At 40.4% G+C, this 16,029-nt stretch overlaps 1 protein-coding gene across 2 annotated transcripts; it reads left to right on the forward strand.

Annotated features, from left to right (window-relative positions):
* The first annotated feature begins 59 nt into the window (after positions 1 to 59).
* Positions 60 to 15,316, forward strand: LOC132098098 (septin-5). 2 transcript variants are annotated; one of them, XM_059504226.1, is made up of 11 exons: positions 60 to 80; positions 9,186 to 9,276; positions 9,359 to 9,445; positions 10,103 to 10,226; positions 10,696 to 10,830; positions 11,428 to 11,545; positions 11,727 to 11,828; positions 12,053 to 12,149; positions 13,070 to 13,205; positions 13,309 to 13,411; positions 14,704 to 15,316. In XM_059504226.1, exons 2-11 carry the CDS (start codon positions 9,267 to 9,269, stop codon positions 14,764 to 14,766), a joined length of 975 nt encoding a protein of 324 aa, XP_059360209.1. In that variant the 5' UTR covers positions 60 to 80; positions 9,186 to 9,266; the 3' UTR covers positions 14,767 to 15,316. The 2 variants fall into 2 exon arrangements, with proteins under 2 accessions (XP_059360209.1, XP_059360208.1); XM_059504225.1 differs by lacking the exon at positions 60 to 80 and adding an exon at positions 7,729 to 8,002.
* The last annotated feature ends 713 nt before the right edge of the window (positions 15,317 to 16,029 follow it).

Here is a 16,029-nt window from a genome sequence, read left to right on the forward strand (position 1 = left end):
GTGCGTCTCCCGCATCCCGCACCTGCTGATGCTGACGCTGCTCGTGATGATGATGATGGTCGCATTCAGAGGACAGTGAGGTGAGAAACGACAATCTTCAGCACATCTCGCAATTTTACTTCACTTTTAGACTTCCTACGTATGCGGTTTATTTCCACACACCGATAAACCGCGCGACGTAAAATCTCACGAGCCTTTAATGCATATTGTGTTTTGAAAAACATGTGTTTGTGTGTTCGTGCACGTGTTTACGAGCCTTAAATCGTTTCGGCAGATCGTGTCTCCCACCCTCGAGTGACGCACTTTATTTCTCATCATCAGCATTATTATAATGCATCAGTCATGCCTCGAGGAAGTCTGATGTCTGCTGGCTGTTTTGTGTCGTTCTGAGCTCTGATGGAGGATGATAGTGCTGTTTCTCTCTGGAGGTGTTGTCATGGTTACAGGAGCAGGAGTGTGTGAGAGGCTCATATAGCAGATGCCGGAAGAGTTTATAGTATTTGGTGAACAGAGTGTTAACTGCTCAAGCATGAGATCTGGTGCTGATTTGCAGCCAAATGTCTCACACATATATACATTAAACTATACATAATTTTTTATTTATGTGTAGATGTATTAATAGACTTTAGTTCATGATACAATCCAATTTATGTGGTATTATCATGTTATTGGACACATATCCACAATTAGACATCAATATTTTTGAATGACTGTATATTTTAAATGCATATTTTAGACATTAAAATGTTTGGGTTCTATAAGATTACTTAAAAAATGGATTGTTATTATTATACAAAACCCCTTATGAGAAGGAACAATCAAAGGACCGTGACGTCGCCCGGTATGGCGCAGCCGGGGCCCCACCCTGGAGCCAGGCCCGGGGTTGGGGCTCGTATGCGAGCGCCTGGTGGCCGGGCCTCCCCCCACGGGGTCCGGCCGGGCTCAGCCCGAAGGAGCGACGTGGGGCCGCCTTCCCGTGGGCTCACCACCTACAGGAGGGACCGTAAGGGGCCGGTGCTTAGACAATCGGGTGGCAGTCGAAGGCGGGGGCCTCGACAGCCCGATCCCTGGACACGGAAACTAGCTCTAGGGACGTGGAACGTCACCTCACTGGCGGGGAAGGAGCCCGAGATTGTGCGTGAGGTAGAGAGGTTCCGACTAGCGATAGTCGGACTCACCTCTACGCACAGCTTGGGCTCTGGTACCACACTCCTCGAGAGAGGATGGACTCTTCACCACTCTGGAGTTGCCCAAGGTGAGAGGCGGCGGGCTGGTGTGGGTTTGCTTATAGCCCCCCAGCTCAGCTGCCATGTGTTGGAGTTTACCCCGGTGAACGAGAGGGTCGCTTCCCTGCGCCTTCGGGTCGGGGATAGGTCTCTCACTGTCGTTTGTGCCTACGGGCCGAACGGCAATGCAGAGTACCCAGCCTTCTTGGAGTCTCTGGGAGGGGTGCTGGAAAGTGCTTCGACTGGGGACTCCGTCGTTTTACTGGGGGACTTCAACGCCCACGTGGGCAACGACAGTGACACCTGGAGGGGCGTGATTGGGAGGAACGGCCCCCCTGATCTGAACCCGAGCGGTGTTCAGTTATTGGACTTCTGTGCTAGTTACAGCTTGTCCATAACGAACACCATGTTCAAGCATAAGGCTGTCCATCAGTACACGTGGCACCAGGACACCCTAGGCCGTAGGTCGATGATTGACTTTGTGGTCGTTTCATCCGACCTCCGGCCGTATGTCTTGGACACTCGGGTGAAGAGAGGGGCGGAGCTGTCAACCGATCACCACCTGGTGGTGAGTTGGATCCGATGGCGGGGGAGGAAGCTGGACAGACTCGGCAGACCCAAACGTACTGTGAGGGTCTGCTGGGAACGTTTGGCCGAGTCTCCTGTCAGAGAGATCTTCAACTCCCACCTCCGGCAGAGCTTCGACCGGATCCCGAGGGAGGCTGGAGATATTGAGTCCGAGTGGACCATGTTCTCCACCTCCATTGTCGAAGCGGCCGCTCGGAGCTGTGGCCGTAAGGTTTCCGGTGCCTGTCGAGGCGGCAATCCCCGAACCCGGTGGTGGACACCGGAAGTAAGGGATGCCGTCAAGCTGAAGAAGGAGTCCTATCGGGCCTGGTTGGCTTGTGGGACTCCAGAGGCAGCTGACAGGTACCGGCAGGCCAAGCGGACTACAGCCCGGGTGGTTGTGGAGGCAAAAACTCGGGCCTGGGAGGAGTTCGGTGAGGCCATGGAGAAGGACTATCGGTCAGCCTCGAAGAGATTCTGGCAAACCGTCCGGCGCCACAGGAGAGGGAAGCAGTGCCCTACCAACGCTGTTTACAGTAGAGGTGGGGAGCTGTTGACCTCAACTGGGGATGTCGTTGGACGGTGGAAGGAATACTTCGAGGATCTCCTCAATCCCGCTGTCACGTCTTCCATTGAGGAAGCAGAGGCTGAGGGCTCAGATGTGGACTCGTCCATAACCCAAGCTGAAGTCACCGAGGTAGTCAAGAAACTCCTCGGTGGCAAGGCACCGGGGGTGGATGAGATCCGCCCTGAGTACCTCAAGTCTCTGGATGTTGTGGGGCTGTCTTGGCTGACACGCCTCTGCAGCATCGCGTGGCAGTCGGGGACGGTGCCTCTGGGATGGCAGACCGGGGTGGTGGTCCCTCTTTTTAAGAAGGGGGACCGGAGGGTGTGTTCCAACTACAGGGGGATCACACTTCTCAGCCTCCCTGGGAAAGTCTATGCCAGGGTACTGGAGAGGAGAATCCGGCCGATAGTAGAACCTCGGATTCAGGAGGAACAGTGTGGTTTTCGTCCAGGCCGTGGAACACTGGACCAGCTCTATACCCTCTACAGGGTGCTGGAGGGTTCATGGGAGTATGCCCAACCAGTCCACATGTGCTTTGTGGATTTGGAGAAGGCATTCGACTGTGTCCCTCGCGGCGGCCTGTGGAGGGTTCTCCGGGAGTATGGGGTCCGGGGCCCTTTGATAAGGGCTATCCGGTCCCTGTACGAACGGAACAGGAGCTTGGTTCGTATTGCCAGCTGTAAGTCAGACTTGTTCCCGGTGCGTGTTGGACTCCGGCAGGGCTGCCCTTTGTCGCCGGTTCTGTTCATGATTTTTATGGACAGAATTTCTAGGCGCAGCCAGGGGCCGGAGGGGGTCAGGTTTGGTGACAACACGATTTCGTCTCTGCTCTTTGCGGATGATGTTGTCGTGTTGGCCTCATCAGGCCAGGACCTTCAGCATGCACTGGGACGGTTTGCAGCCGAGTGTGAAGCGGCTGGGATGAGAATCAGCACCTCCAAATCCGAGGCCATGGTCCTCAGTCGGAAAAGGGTGGCTTGCCCACTTCAGGTTGGTGGAGAGTTCCTGCCTCAAGTGGAGGAGTTTAAGTATCTTGGGGTCTTGTTCACGAGTGAGGGAAGGATGGAACGGGAGATTGACAGACGGATCGGTGCAGCTTCTGCAGTAATGCGGTCGATGTACCGGTCTGTCGTGGTGAAGAAAGAGCTGAGCCGCAAGGCGAAGCTCTCGATTTACCGGTCAATCTACGTTCCTACTCTCACCTATGGTCATGAGCTTTGGGTCATGACCGAAAGGACAAGATCCCGGATACAGGCGGCCGAAATGTGCTTTCTCCGCAGGGTGGCTGGGCGATCCCTTAGAGATAGGGTGAGAAGCTCAGTCACCCGGGAGGAGCTCAGAGTAGAGCCGCTGCTCCTCCACATCGAGAGGGGTCAGCTGAGGTGGCTCGGGCATCTGTTCCGGATGCCTCCTGGACACCTTCCCGGGAAGGTGTTCCGGGCACATCCCACTGGGAGGAGACCCCGGGGGAGACCTAGGACACGCTGGAGAGACTATGTCTCCCGGCTGGCCTGGGAACGCCTCGGTGTCCCCCCAGAAGAGCTGGAGGAAGTGTCTAGGGAGAGGGAAGTCTGGGGTTCTCTGCTTAGACTGCTGCCCCCGCGACCCGGCCCCGGATAAGCGGTAGAAGATGGATGGATGGATGGATTATTATACAAGGATTTAAAAACATTAAATTGATCAAAAGTGACAATGAAGACATTTATAAGGTTCAAAGAATCAGTTTCCACAAAAATAAATAAATAAAATGAAGCAGCTCAACTGTTTCCAGCATATAATAGTCAGATATGACACTGAAGACTGGAGTAATGATGCTGAAGAATCAGCTTTGAATCACATAAATAAATTACAGTTTAAAATATATTCAAATAGAAATCTGTTATTTTAAATTGTAAAAATATTTCACTGTTTTTACTGTTTTTTTTGTTTTTGTTTTTTTGTTTTCAAATAAAACAGCCTTGGTGAGGAGAAGAGACTTCTTTCTAAAACATTTGAAAACTTACAGACCCTAAACTTTTAAACAAGATCTGCTTAAAGTTGTATTTATATTTGAATATAGATGTAATGCATGTATACTGTATAAATATAAATTGCTAGTAAATTTCAGAAACAGTTACAATGAAACATCAAGCAACTTTTTTTATTTATAACTTAAAAAAAAATAATTTTGTACCTTATAAAAGCATCTTTTAAATAATACAGCAATAATTTAGTGCTGCAAACATTCTGTTTTACTGTACAGACTGAAGCTGTTCAGAGGGTTAGTAATTTCACACAGCCTCCAGCACTTGACCCATGAACATGAACACAGACACGCATACACACATATGTAGTTACTAGAAAGCTCACCCTACGCAAAAGCAGAAATGCAACAATTCACACCCCCACATGCACACATTCTGTCAGCGCTTCAAGATCTTTCTCTCTCTCACTGTATACTCTCCTCTCGTCGTCTTCTGGTCTCTCTCTCTCTCTCTCTCTCTCTCTCTCTCTCTGCATTGAGGCTTAATAAGTTAATGGCATGGAAGGCTGGCTGCCATTTCAGACATGTCTTATTTATCTCTGAAAAGGTCACTGCATTGAAATAAGATTGTGTTTGTATTTAAGCTGTCTGCTGCTAACTGCGCAGCTGCATGCAGCGTGACAGATGGCAGAATTGAAGTTTCCTTTGATCATGAAGTCAAATGGCTGTGCAGTTATTCAAATGCCACAGCAAGAATCATCCATCTCAGTATCTACAGTATGAGAGAGGATAGTGTTCTGGAAGTGTCTAGTCAAATTCAACAGCGAGTGTAATTTTGCCCGACGAGTTTTGGTTCACTTATATTTGGATTGACTCAGTCATCATATCTACTCTAATAGAATTCTTATTCAGTGTATGAATTGAAATGAACGCAGGTAGTGACTCTGAAGACTAGAGTAATGATGCTGAAAATTCAGCTTTGCATCACAGAAATAAATTACAACTTAAATTATATCAAAATAAAAACACTTATTTTAAGTTGTAATAATATTTCACTATTTTACTGTTTTACTATATTAAATAAATACAGCCTTGATGAGAAGAAGAGACTCATTACATATATGCAATACAGTGTTCCTTAAATACTATCCCTGACTTGGGAAGTACTGTGTAAGGTTGTTGGTTTAAACCCCAAAAGGGATGATTTATCACCACTGACCCCTGAGCTAAACACTTAACCTCATGTGACTCCAGAGAAACCGTCCCTGTGATAAGTGTACTGTAAGGATACAAGCTGCAGAACTGGTGCACTGAACCATTCAAAAACATGCCCGCAGTGTTACTAACAAACTGCTGAAGCAGGAAAGCTGACATGGTCTGAAAGTAAGAGGAAAGCAGTTGTCCTCTGGGAACACTGTTCTATCTATCTGCCCTATCAGGTCTGTTTGTGTTTGACCCAGTAGAGCTGCCATAGAGGCCTGAGGATGTATGTGAGCTACTGACATCTCTCCAGCCGTCATGTCATCATGACATCATCAGGGTGTTCCATACCCATGGTCACTCACTCAGTGCAATGTGAGACGCACATGTGACATTAATGGATGACATCACTCGTCCCACCTCACTGAATAGCAGGCAGGAAATCACAGTCTGAGATGAGCAGGATATCTGCACCATCTGACCAAGACTTGCTGGAAGAAGAGACTGTATTATCTCAATGTACCGTTCTGGTTAAGTAAATACATTTGTGAAAATACAATAAAAAATGTTCATGTACACAACCAGGGTGTTGCTATGCAGTTGCTTAAGTGGTACAGTATATAGGTGCATTTCTGTGGGGTTACTAGGGTGTTTTGGTGGTTGCCAGTGCATTGTCGGGCAGTTGCCAAAGTGTTTAGAGTTTGTCATCAAACTATGTGAAATGAAAGCTGTTTGAAGATGTGTTTCTTTGATACTCTGACCGTATTAGAGTTCCTAACTGATTAAAAACATTACAGATATGGGTCTGTGTCTGGTGAGGGTCGCTCCAGGTGGCACTCAGGGATGGCAGCTGGACAGTGAGAGGGTGTTGTTGTGTGTTAGGAGGGGCGACTAAGGCTATTGTATCACTGAAGGACATCTGTTCTGCTCCATTCAGCAGACCCCCTCTGGACCCCCCACCCCCCACCAGCACACTCATCATCTATATGCATGACCAGACCCCCACCAACACCATAATGGGGTGAATCATGCTTAATATGAAGATGTCTATTAGTGCTGCTTGCTTAAACGTCACTAGTACTTTGCTCAAATAACGGTTAGAGATCTGAGCGAACCCCAAACCTTTAACTCAAACCCTAACAGAGCTGCACAGGCTTCAGTATGAGAACATGCGTGTAATATTACACATTAGGCAAGAACTTTATGACGCATTCAGTAATGAGGCTTTTAAAGCATTTAAGCGTACATTCATTAACTCTTGTGGTTCATTACAGGCCTATTATCTTAATATAATGTCAATTTATTCAATTTTCATATTATATAAGCGAGAATCACAGAATTGTGTCATAAAAACACTTAGCTGTGATATCAGGTGTCAGGATGATTTGAGAAATATTTAAGTGTTTTTGTTTCATAACACTAGCACCACCTGGTGAAATTATATTTAGAAAGAGCGGGAGAGGAAAAAAATCTAATAAAATCAGTAATAATATGAAATATTACTACAATTTAAAATAACTGTTTTAAATGTATTTATTAAATTGAATTTATTCCTGTGATGGTAAAGCTGATATGATATCTAATATGCTAATTTGCCGCTCAAGAAACATTTCTGATAATTATCAATATAGAAAACAGTGCTTCATATTTTGTCGAAACTGAAACATTATTGTTTTTTTTTTTTGATGAATAGAAAGTTCAAAACAACAGCAACTATTTGAAATAGAAATCTTTGTAGCATACTGAATGTTTCACTGTCACTTTTGATCAAATTCATCCGTTCTTGATAAATTAAATGATACATTTTATTTAAAAAAATCTCACTGTCCCCATGCATCATCATATATCTGAAAATAACGCTCTAGTGAAGGTCAGGCTGCTGTGCTGTAGTATGTAGTAAAGCTGTGCCAGTCTGGAACGGTCTGTTGGGAAGGGTGTGGCTGCTGTCTTACTAAATGTGTCTTGTTCCCTAAAACACACACACACACACACACACACACACAGAAATCCTTGCACTCCAGAGCCGGCTGTGGAGAAAAATAGTGGGGGAGGAATGAACAACTAAACGAATGAGTGTTTTTATACCCGTTTTCAGCTTCCCCCTCCTTTCCGGTCTAAAATTGCTTCCATGCTTTTTTCCCTTTACGTCTTTTCACTTCTCCTGCTCACCCTCTCTCTCTCACTCACTACCTTCTTTTGTCAGTCTTTCATTCATTCACACAGGGATTCCTCTGCCTGCATGTCTGAACACGGCGCGCTGGGATGTGTCGTAAGCAAGAGACAGACAGAAAACAGGGAAAGGGAAATCAGCAAAGGTATATAGAGACAGAGAGAGAGTGATAACGTGAGGGTCACGCAAGTTTAAAGAGGGACGGCACACATTTCTGAGACGTCTGGTTCAGGATGGACACCATGATGCTACAGGAGAAACTGGTAGAGAAACTTCTGTGTCCCCGAACCAGAACCACCAGACAGAAGGTTCGCTTCTATCTATCTATCTATCTATCTATCTATCTATCTATCTATCTATCTATCTATCTATCTATCTATCTATCTATCTATCTATCTATCTATCTATCTATCTATCTATCTATCTATCTATCTATCTATCTATCTATCTATCTATCTATCTATCTATCTATCTATTTATCTATCTAAGTTAGAAAAGCTGCTTCAATTTAGTTTATGAGTTGTATGCTGCCAGAGACATGTTGTGTACATTTAGTTTGTGTTAGAGGTGTTTAAGATACTTAAAGGATTTAAACTGAATATTAAACTAGCAGCCACTTAGCAAAACCCTAGCAGCCTCATAGAACCATGCTTAAATCATTCAGAACAATTTAACTACTGTACAGCAACACCTTTACAAAAAGGTTATTCTATTGCGTTGCAGAAACAAGCTTATATAATAATGATGCATTAAAACACATGATAAACCAATTTTTTGATATGTAATCAAAGTTAATTAAATATTGATTAAATGTTTTTTTTAGCTTTTATTTATGAAAAGATCATAATTCATCACAGTGTGCATTATGAATGCCTTTAAAATGCATTACACATGAAGGCTACAGGTAAAGTGTTACACTTTTTCTTTAGAAAATGTTCAAATCTAGTTGATGTTTTGCACACATGCATCTTTATGCCTCTTCTCTCACACACACTGTGCCAGGGTTTCTCTTTTCTAGGATGATGGACAACGGAAACACACATGACGGGTTGTGAGATGCTCTGGCAGTCAGATGAGTTGAGTTTGGCCCAAGCTTGAGTCTGTTAAAAAGGTCTTTTCAGCTTATGTAAATATGGCTTCTGTGTGTGTGTTGATGGTCAGTGGGTTTGGCCTGGACACTGAGCTGGTTCTGCTGTCTGGTTTAATAGTGATTTTGTTTCCCGTCAGTAATTTCTGTGTTCTCGGTGTCAGTTTGAGCGGTTATGACTGCTGAGTGGTTTCCGGCACAGTTGCTAGATCTGCAGGAGACTCAGCACTACTGGGCTTTTCATTCTCTGCTATTTTTGTGCCAGTCTGACGATTAACATACGTTCAGTCTTAAAGGGACAGTTCACCCAACCAGTCATCCTTCAAAACATGTATAACCTTCTTTCTTCCATAAAATGTGAAAAACTTATACAGAACGTTAATGTTTTGACTTGTGTCTTTCAGGACAAGCAGTATGTTGGCTTCGCTACGCTTCCTAATCAGGTCCACAGGAAGTCGGTGAAGAAGGGCTTTGACTTCACTCTGATGGTGGCAGGTACGTCTGAAATCATCACTGTATTTTTCACTGACTTCATGCTCGTCTATTTCATTAACAAGAGCATTTGATGTGTTTTTAGGTGAATCTGGATTGGGAAAGTCTACTCTAGTAAACAGCCTCTTCCTCACAGATCTCTATAAAGACAGAAAATTACTAAATGCTGAAGGTAAGAATTGTCTTAAAGCAACAGTACACCCAAAATAACAGTTCTGTCATTCTTATATAAAAATACAATATACACTGCTGTTTAAAATCTCTTTCTCTCTTTCTTTTAAGAAAGAAATTAATACTTTTATTCAACACAAATTCATTAAATTGATCAAAAATAACAGTAAAGACATATATAATGTTACAAAAGATTTCTATTTCAGATCAACTCTGTTCTTTTGAACTTTCTGTTCATCTAAGAATTATAAAAAAAATCAATGTATCAGTGTGTCTACAAAAATATAAAGTGTTTTCAACATTAATAATAATCATACATTTTTATTTAGCAGCAAATCAGCATATTATACTGATTTCTGAAGATCATGTGACACTGAAGACTGGAGAAATGATGCTGAAAATTCAGCTTTACATCACATAAATAAATTATATTTGACTATATATTCACATAGAAAACAGTTATTTTGAATTGTAATAATATTTTTAAGAATATTACTGTTTATATAATGTAGATGCAGGCTTGGTGAGTAAAAGAGACTAAAAAAATACAACAACAAATAAACAAGACCCCCAAGCTTTTTAACAGTAGTGTAGCATATACAGATGTGTACACCAATTCAACTGGTTTGAGCATTATATTGTGTGTTTCCTGTAACAGAGCGTATTAATCAGACGGTAGAGATCACCAAACACACAGTTGACATCGAGGAGAAAGGAGTCAAGCTCAAACTCACCATTGTGGACACGCCAGGGTTTGGAGACGCAGTAAATAACAATGAATGGTGAGAATTCAGATGTTCCCAGCATCCCATGAGCACAATTACAAATCTGATAGTTATGCTCGCAGATGCTGATTGCTCAATGCAGCATTTTATAAAAGCAAAAAGAGCTTTAGTCATATCTGCAGCCACGAGAGCCTGTAAGTGGTTTCCCAGACTGGGATTCATGAGTTGATGCCAAGTTAATAATTTAATAAATTCATTTAAATATAATTGAAATATAATACATAAAAACAATCCAAATGAAATACTTAATTTATTTGTTTGCATGCATGTCATGTGACCGTTAACTGCTATTAGAGAACTGAACCGTGCACATGCAAATGTGTTAAGTTATTGAAATGACTTCTCAGAGTGACTTAAAGTAACTATTTTAGGTCAAATGAGTTCATCTGACAGAAAATAGCCTTAATATGTTATTGTGTACAGTTCTGTCTCTGTGAATAGTGTGTGTTTGTGTGTGTGTTTGCAGTTGGAAGCCCATCACAGACTACATCGACCAGCAGTTTGAGCAGTACTTCAGAGACGAGAGTGGACTGAACAGAAAGAACATATTAGACAACAGAGTGCACTGCTGTCTGTACTTCATCCCGCCGTTTGGACACGGGTACGAGCGGGTGTCACGGGTCTGTCTTATATGCATCATGTTCAAATGCGTTGTCTTCAAATTTTCATAATCAGCCTCTGACCAAGATCCGAGATGTTTCTTCATCAGAATAGATTTGGAGAAATTTAGTATTGCATCAGCAATGGATGCTATGAACTGAATGGGTGCCGTCAGAATGAGAGTCCAAGCAGATGTCCAAAACATCACAATAATCCACAGCACTCCAGTCCTGGAGTGGACTGGAGTGGTGTGGATTACTTGTGTTGTTTTTAGCAGCTGTTTGGACTCTCATTCTGACGCCACCCATTCACTGCAGAGGATCCATTGCTGAGCAAGTGATCTGATGTAGAAACAAACTCATCTATATTTCGGATGGCTCTCGGATTTTCATTTTAAGTGAAATATTCCTTTAATAAACTGACTCGCAGATGTGAATTCAGGATTTAATAAAATATTAACTTATTTGTTCTTAAATCATGAAAAGCAATTAATGCAAGAAGTGTTTAATGCATAATAGAAGTGAATGTAATTGCATTAGTTACATTCATGATATGAGTTAGCATCAGATATTCAGAGGCTTTTATTTCTGCTGTGCAGTTTGCGGCCGGTGGACGTGGAGTTCATGAAGGCTCTGCATGAGAAAGTGAACATCGTTCCTCTGATCTCCAAAGCAGACTGTCTCACTCCTAACGAGGTCAAAAAGCTGAAGGACAGGGTGAGTGCACACTATATGATCGCATCTCAACAGCTAATCTGATTCTTTTTGGTAAGTGCGCTCCTGATGGAAGCAGTTGTTTTATACTAGGCCAAAGGCCAAAGGCCAAAGTTCAAGCCAGCTGTTTCCTGCACATTTGCAGGTTGTGCAGCATGATAGTGTGCATCTGTTTGTCCTGCAGGTGCGAGACGAGATCGAGCGCTTCGGGATTAAAGTCTATCAGTTTCCCGAGTGTGACTCTGATGAAGAAGATGAGTTCAAACAGATGGACAAAGAGCTGAAGGTCTGAAAGTCTTAAATCTCCAATCAGAGGAAATCATTTCACTCCATTTGGTTTGACTTTACCCTCACAGTGGACTTTTTAGTGACTTTTAGTGAAGCTGATAAACTGATAAAACGTGCAAATGTTTTTCATGAGGCAGTTTAAAGTGTTGCTGTATATAAATATGTGTTTATATTGAATACTACATGATTTATTTGTTGTGTGTGTGTGTGTGTGTGCTTTAGGAGTGCACTCCGTTTGCTGTCATTGGCAGTAATACAGTGGTGGAGGCCAGAGGTCAAAGGGTCAGAGGTCGTCTTTACCCCTGGGGTATCGTGGAAGGTCAGAAACACTCAAAAGGAGATTAATGCTTAGCAAATGGAGTGTACATATTTATACTAGGTTAAAATCACTATGTCAAAGGTGCCATGATGACAAACAACATCATATAATGTGATTTATGTCGATAACGATGATCAGTTCTGGATGTTTTTACTCTGATGCACTTCAGAAACCTTTCATAGTTTCACCTGAGAAAATACTACAAGCTAATACACACCGAAACTCAAAGAAAACTGCCAAAATAATTCTTTGAATTATAACAGAAATATACTACTATTGTTAATTTAATTATTTCTCAAAGTAATAATAATAATAATGTTTTCCAGGAATATCATACAACAAAAAGATTAATGTATGGAAAAATGCACACAAATGTTTAGTTCCAGATTAATTGTTATATTTTCTTTCTTTTGATTACATTTGAAAATATTTATATCATTTTTGATGATAGATTTGTAGAATATCATAAAACAGATAATACAGAAAAATAGAATAAAATGGAAACACAGTATTTAAGGAAAAATCGAATGTATTTCTTGTGGCCCTAAATGAAAAGGAAACAACTGTGTAGAGTTTAATTGTGGAAAAAGAAAAGTTTATATAAAAAAAAAATATATATATATATATATTGTGATAATTATCAATATCGTATGCTATTGACCATATCAGAAATCCATATACTGAAGTGTGCATGCTTTTTAGGCTAATATTGTCCAGAACATTCGTAGTTTGTCCCACTATTGGTCTACTGCAAGAGTTTCTGGCCATTATAGCGTGCACTTGACAGATACCTGTATGTAATAGTGGTGTTACAGCAGGGGAACACATGACGTGATCTTTACATTAATGAAGAAATGTAAATGTAGTTTGTGTGTTGGTGAGCGTGAACTCTAACACATTTCTTTGTGTGTGTTGTTCAGTGGAGAATCAGTCTCACTGTGACTTTGTGAAACTGAGGAACATGCTGATTCGCTCTCACATGCACGACCTGAAAGACGTGACGTGCGATGTGCACTACGAAAACTACAGAGCCCTGTGCATCCAGGAGATGACCAGGTGTGGGACATTCACCAGAAGATGAAAACACAGTCAGCATTGCTTTCCTGAGGCTGCTTCAGATGCTTCAAATAATGCATGTGTGTGTGTGTGTGTGTTTCAGTAAACTGGCGCAGGATAACCGTACAGACAGTCCACTACCCATCCTGCCTCTGCCCACACCAGACGTGGAGACGGAGAGACTCATCAAGATGAAGGATGAAGAGGTACACTACAATCAGCACTGATTTTAAACCAGCACTATAGCAGATGTGTGCTGTAGATTTCTATAAAGCTATTAGGACACTAGTGCTATTTTATTAACACTGAGGAACTTATTATAGTTTTTATTAATATGTTGAATTAGTTTTTATTTGTTTTATTCGTTTTAGTCATTTTGTGTTTTGTCATTTTCAATAGTTTTTATTATATCTATGTTATGTTATGTCTTAGTCAGTTTCAGGTTTAGTTATTTTAGTACAAGTTAAAATAAATGAAAATGAATAAATGAATAAATACCTGAAATAAAATAAGGTTACCATTTGAATATATTTTATTTTAGTTAACATTTATTTTATTTCAAGTAATGAAAATGTTTTTTGTTGTTGTTTGTTTTGTTTTAGCTACTGTAATAACTTAATATCCCTAGGATATATGCTAGTTTAATTCATATTTCATATAGATTCATTGTTATAGATACTTTTGATGATTTAATTGCTAGTATTTATCATGCTCATTATGGCCAGTATTAGAAATCTATACTTGTTGTGTTTTTGTGTGTGTGTGTGTGTGTTTATCTTCCAATTTAGCATTTTTTCCCCTTCATTTTAACATTTTAACTCAAACATAAGCAATTTTTGTTGTTATTGTGTAAATATTGTAACATAGCCACACTGGGATATAAGATTTTGATTAAATTTTTTTAGAAAAGCAGAGCAAGTACACAGCTAGAGAAGTGAAATATATATATATATATATATATATATATATATATATATAGAGAGAGAGAGAGAGAGAGAGAGAGAGAGAGAGAGAGGGAGAGATATGTCTGTTTTGCTTATAAAGGCTGCATTTATTTGAGGAAAAAAAATCCAGTAAAATATTAAATATTTTAACAATTTCAAATAATCGTTTTTAGTGAATATATTGTAAAATGTAATTTATTTCAGTGATGCACAGCTGAATTTTCAGCATCATTACTCCGGTCATTCTAATATGCTGATTTACTCCTTAAGAAATATTTATGCTTATTATCAATGCAAAAAACTAAAACTAAAAACAGTAGTGCTGCTACATATTTTTGTGAAAGTTATGTTACATTTTATTTTTCAAGCTTCTTCTATGAAAATAAAGTATAGAAAAACAGCATTCATTATAAATAGAAATATTTTGCAACATTATAAAGGTTCACTTTTGATCAACTGAATGCACCCATCCTAAATAGAAAATAATAATAATACTTATAAAAACCTAAGTTACAATGCCGTTTTCCCGGCTGTGTGTTGTTTTGTCTGTGCAGCTGAAGAGAATGCAGGAGATGCTGGAAAAGATGCAACAACAGATGCACGAGAAAGACCAGTGATGAGACACACACACACACACACACTACGGCCCTCACAGCAGCCCTCAGATGTAAATGCATTTAAATGATACTGTACAAATCTCATATCTATAGGTCTGAGCTTCAGATCCTCTCTGTTCATCTGCTCGATGCTTCTGTCTCCCTGCATCAAAAACATGATTCATCATCAACATACAGTACATAAACCAGTCTAACTTACAGTAAATTCCCTTCTGAAGGCATCTCTTTATTATTGACTTTTGATTTGCTTAGTAAGAAATGTGCAAGGGTTCATTTACGTGTGTGTGTGTGTGTTTGGAGAGACATTCGTGTACTTTTGCTATGAATTTGTTAGGTTCGATGGTGGTTTAGATTTTTTAGTGAATGTGAACATACAGTACGGCTCCAACATCCTCAGTTCAGACGGCTGGGTTTTGCACGTTTTATAACAATAATAATCAGAATAAAACCTATTCCATTATTGTATTAATGGCCTTTAATAATTTATATTATGTCAATTTATTATGTATATCTTGAAGTAAGCTTGCTAATAAATGTGAATAATTTATCAGTTTCCGTTGTTGTTTGTTCCCTATAGATTCATATCAGTATGATTGATCAGCAAGATATATAGTTTCCAAGACATTTTGCTCCATCATATTTACTGAAAGAAGCTCAGTTCGTGTTTCTTACTAATTCTGAGATATTTATTCCAAAAATAGTGGCTTTTGGTTTTAATGTGTTTTATATATTACATATGCATTTATATTAAATATGCATTGTTAAGAACTTCTTTTGAACAACTTTAAAGGTGATTTTTTTGTCAATATTCCCTTATATTCCTCACTCACTCACTCACTCACTCACTTATTTAGATTTTTTTTACACCCTCAGATTCCAGATTTTCTAAAATCTCTGCCAAATATTGTCCTCCTAACAAACCATACATCGACGGAAAGATTATTTATTCAGCTTTCAGATGATTTATAAAACTCAATTTTGAAAAATTGACACTTATGACTGGTTTTGTGCTCCAGGGTCACATATAAATAAATACAATTAACTAATTAATTAAAAAGAAAAACAATGTATTTCTGACTTATGGAGTGACAAAAAGAGATGTACAAAAACTGTATAAAAAAAACATAAAACTTAAAAAATATTTTTTATTTCAGCTTGTTACCAAGGCAATATTTAATTTTATTTTAATAAAAAATAAAAAAATGTATGCATTTAGCAGATGCTTTTATCCAAAGCGACTTACAGTGAGTTCAGGCTAACTAA

The sequence above is a fragment of the Carassius carassius genome, chromosome 21, assembly GCF_963082965.1.
Source record: "Carassius carassius chromosome 21, fCarCar2.1, whole genome shotgun sequence".
In the NCBI taxonomy this organism is placed as follows: domain Eukaryota; kingdom Metazoa; phylum Chordata; class Actinopteri; order Cypriniformes; family Cyprinidae; genus Carassius; species Carassius carassius.

What these genes read in the sequence shown, in the direction of transcription:
- LOC132098098 (XM_059504225.1), top strand. Translation starts at nt 7,928, where the DNA reads ATGGACACCATGATGCTACAGGAGAAACTGGTAGAGAAACTTCTGTGT. An exon ending in CTTCACTCTGATGGTGGCAG is followed by an intron (nt 9,277 to 9,358) that starts GTACGTCTGAAA and finishes ATGTGTTTTTAG; the next exon opens with GTGAATCTGGATTGGGAAAG. An exon ending in TCAAAAAGCTGAAGGACAGG is followed by an intron (nt 11,546 to 11,726) that starts GTGAGTGCACAC and finishes TTTGTCCTGCAG; the next exon opens with GTGCGAGACGAGATCGAGCG.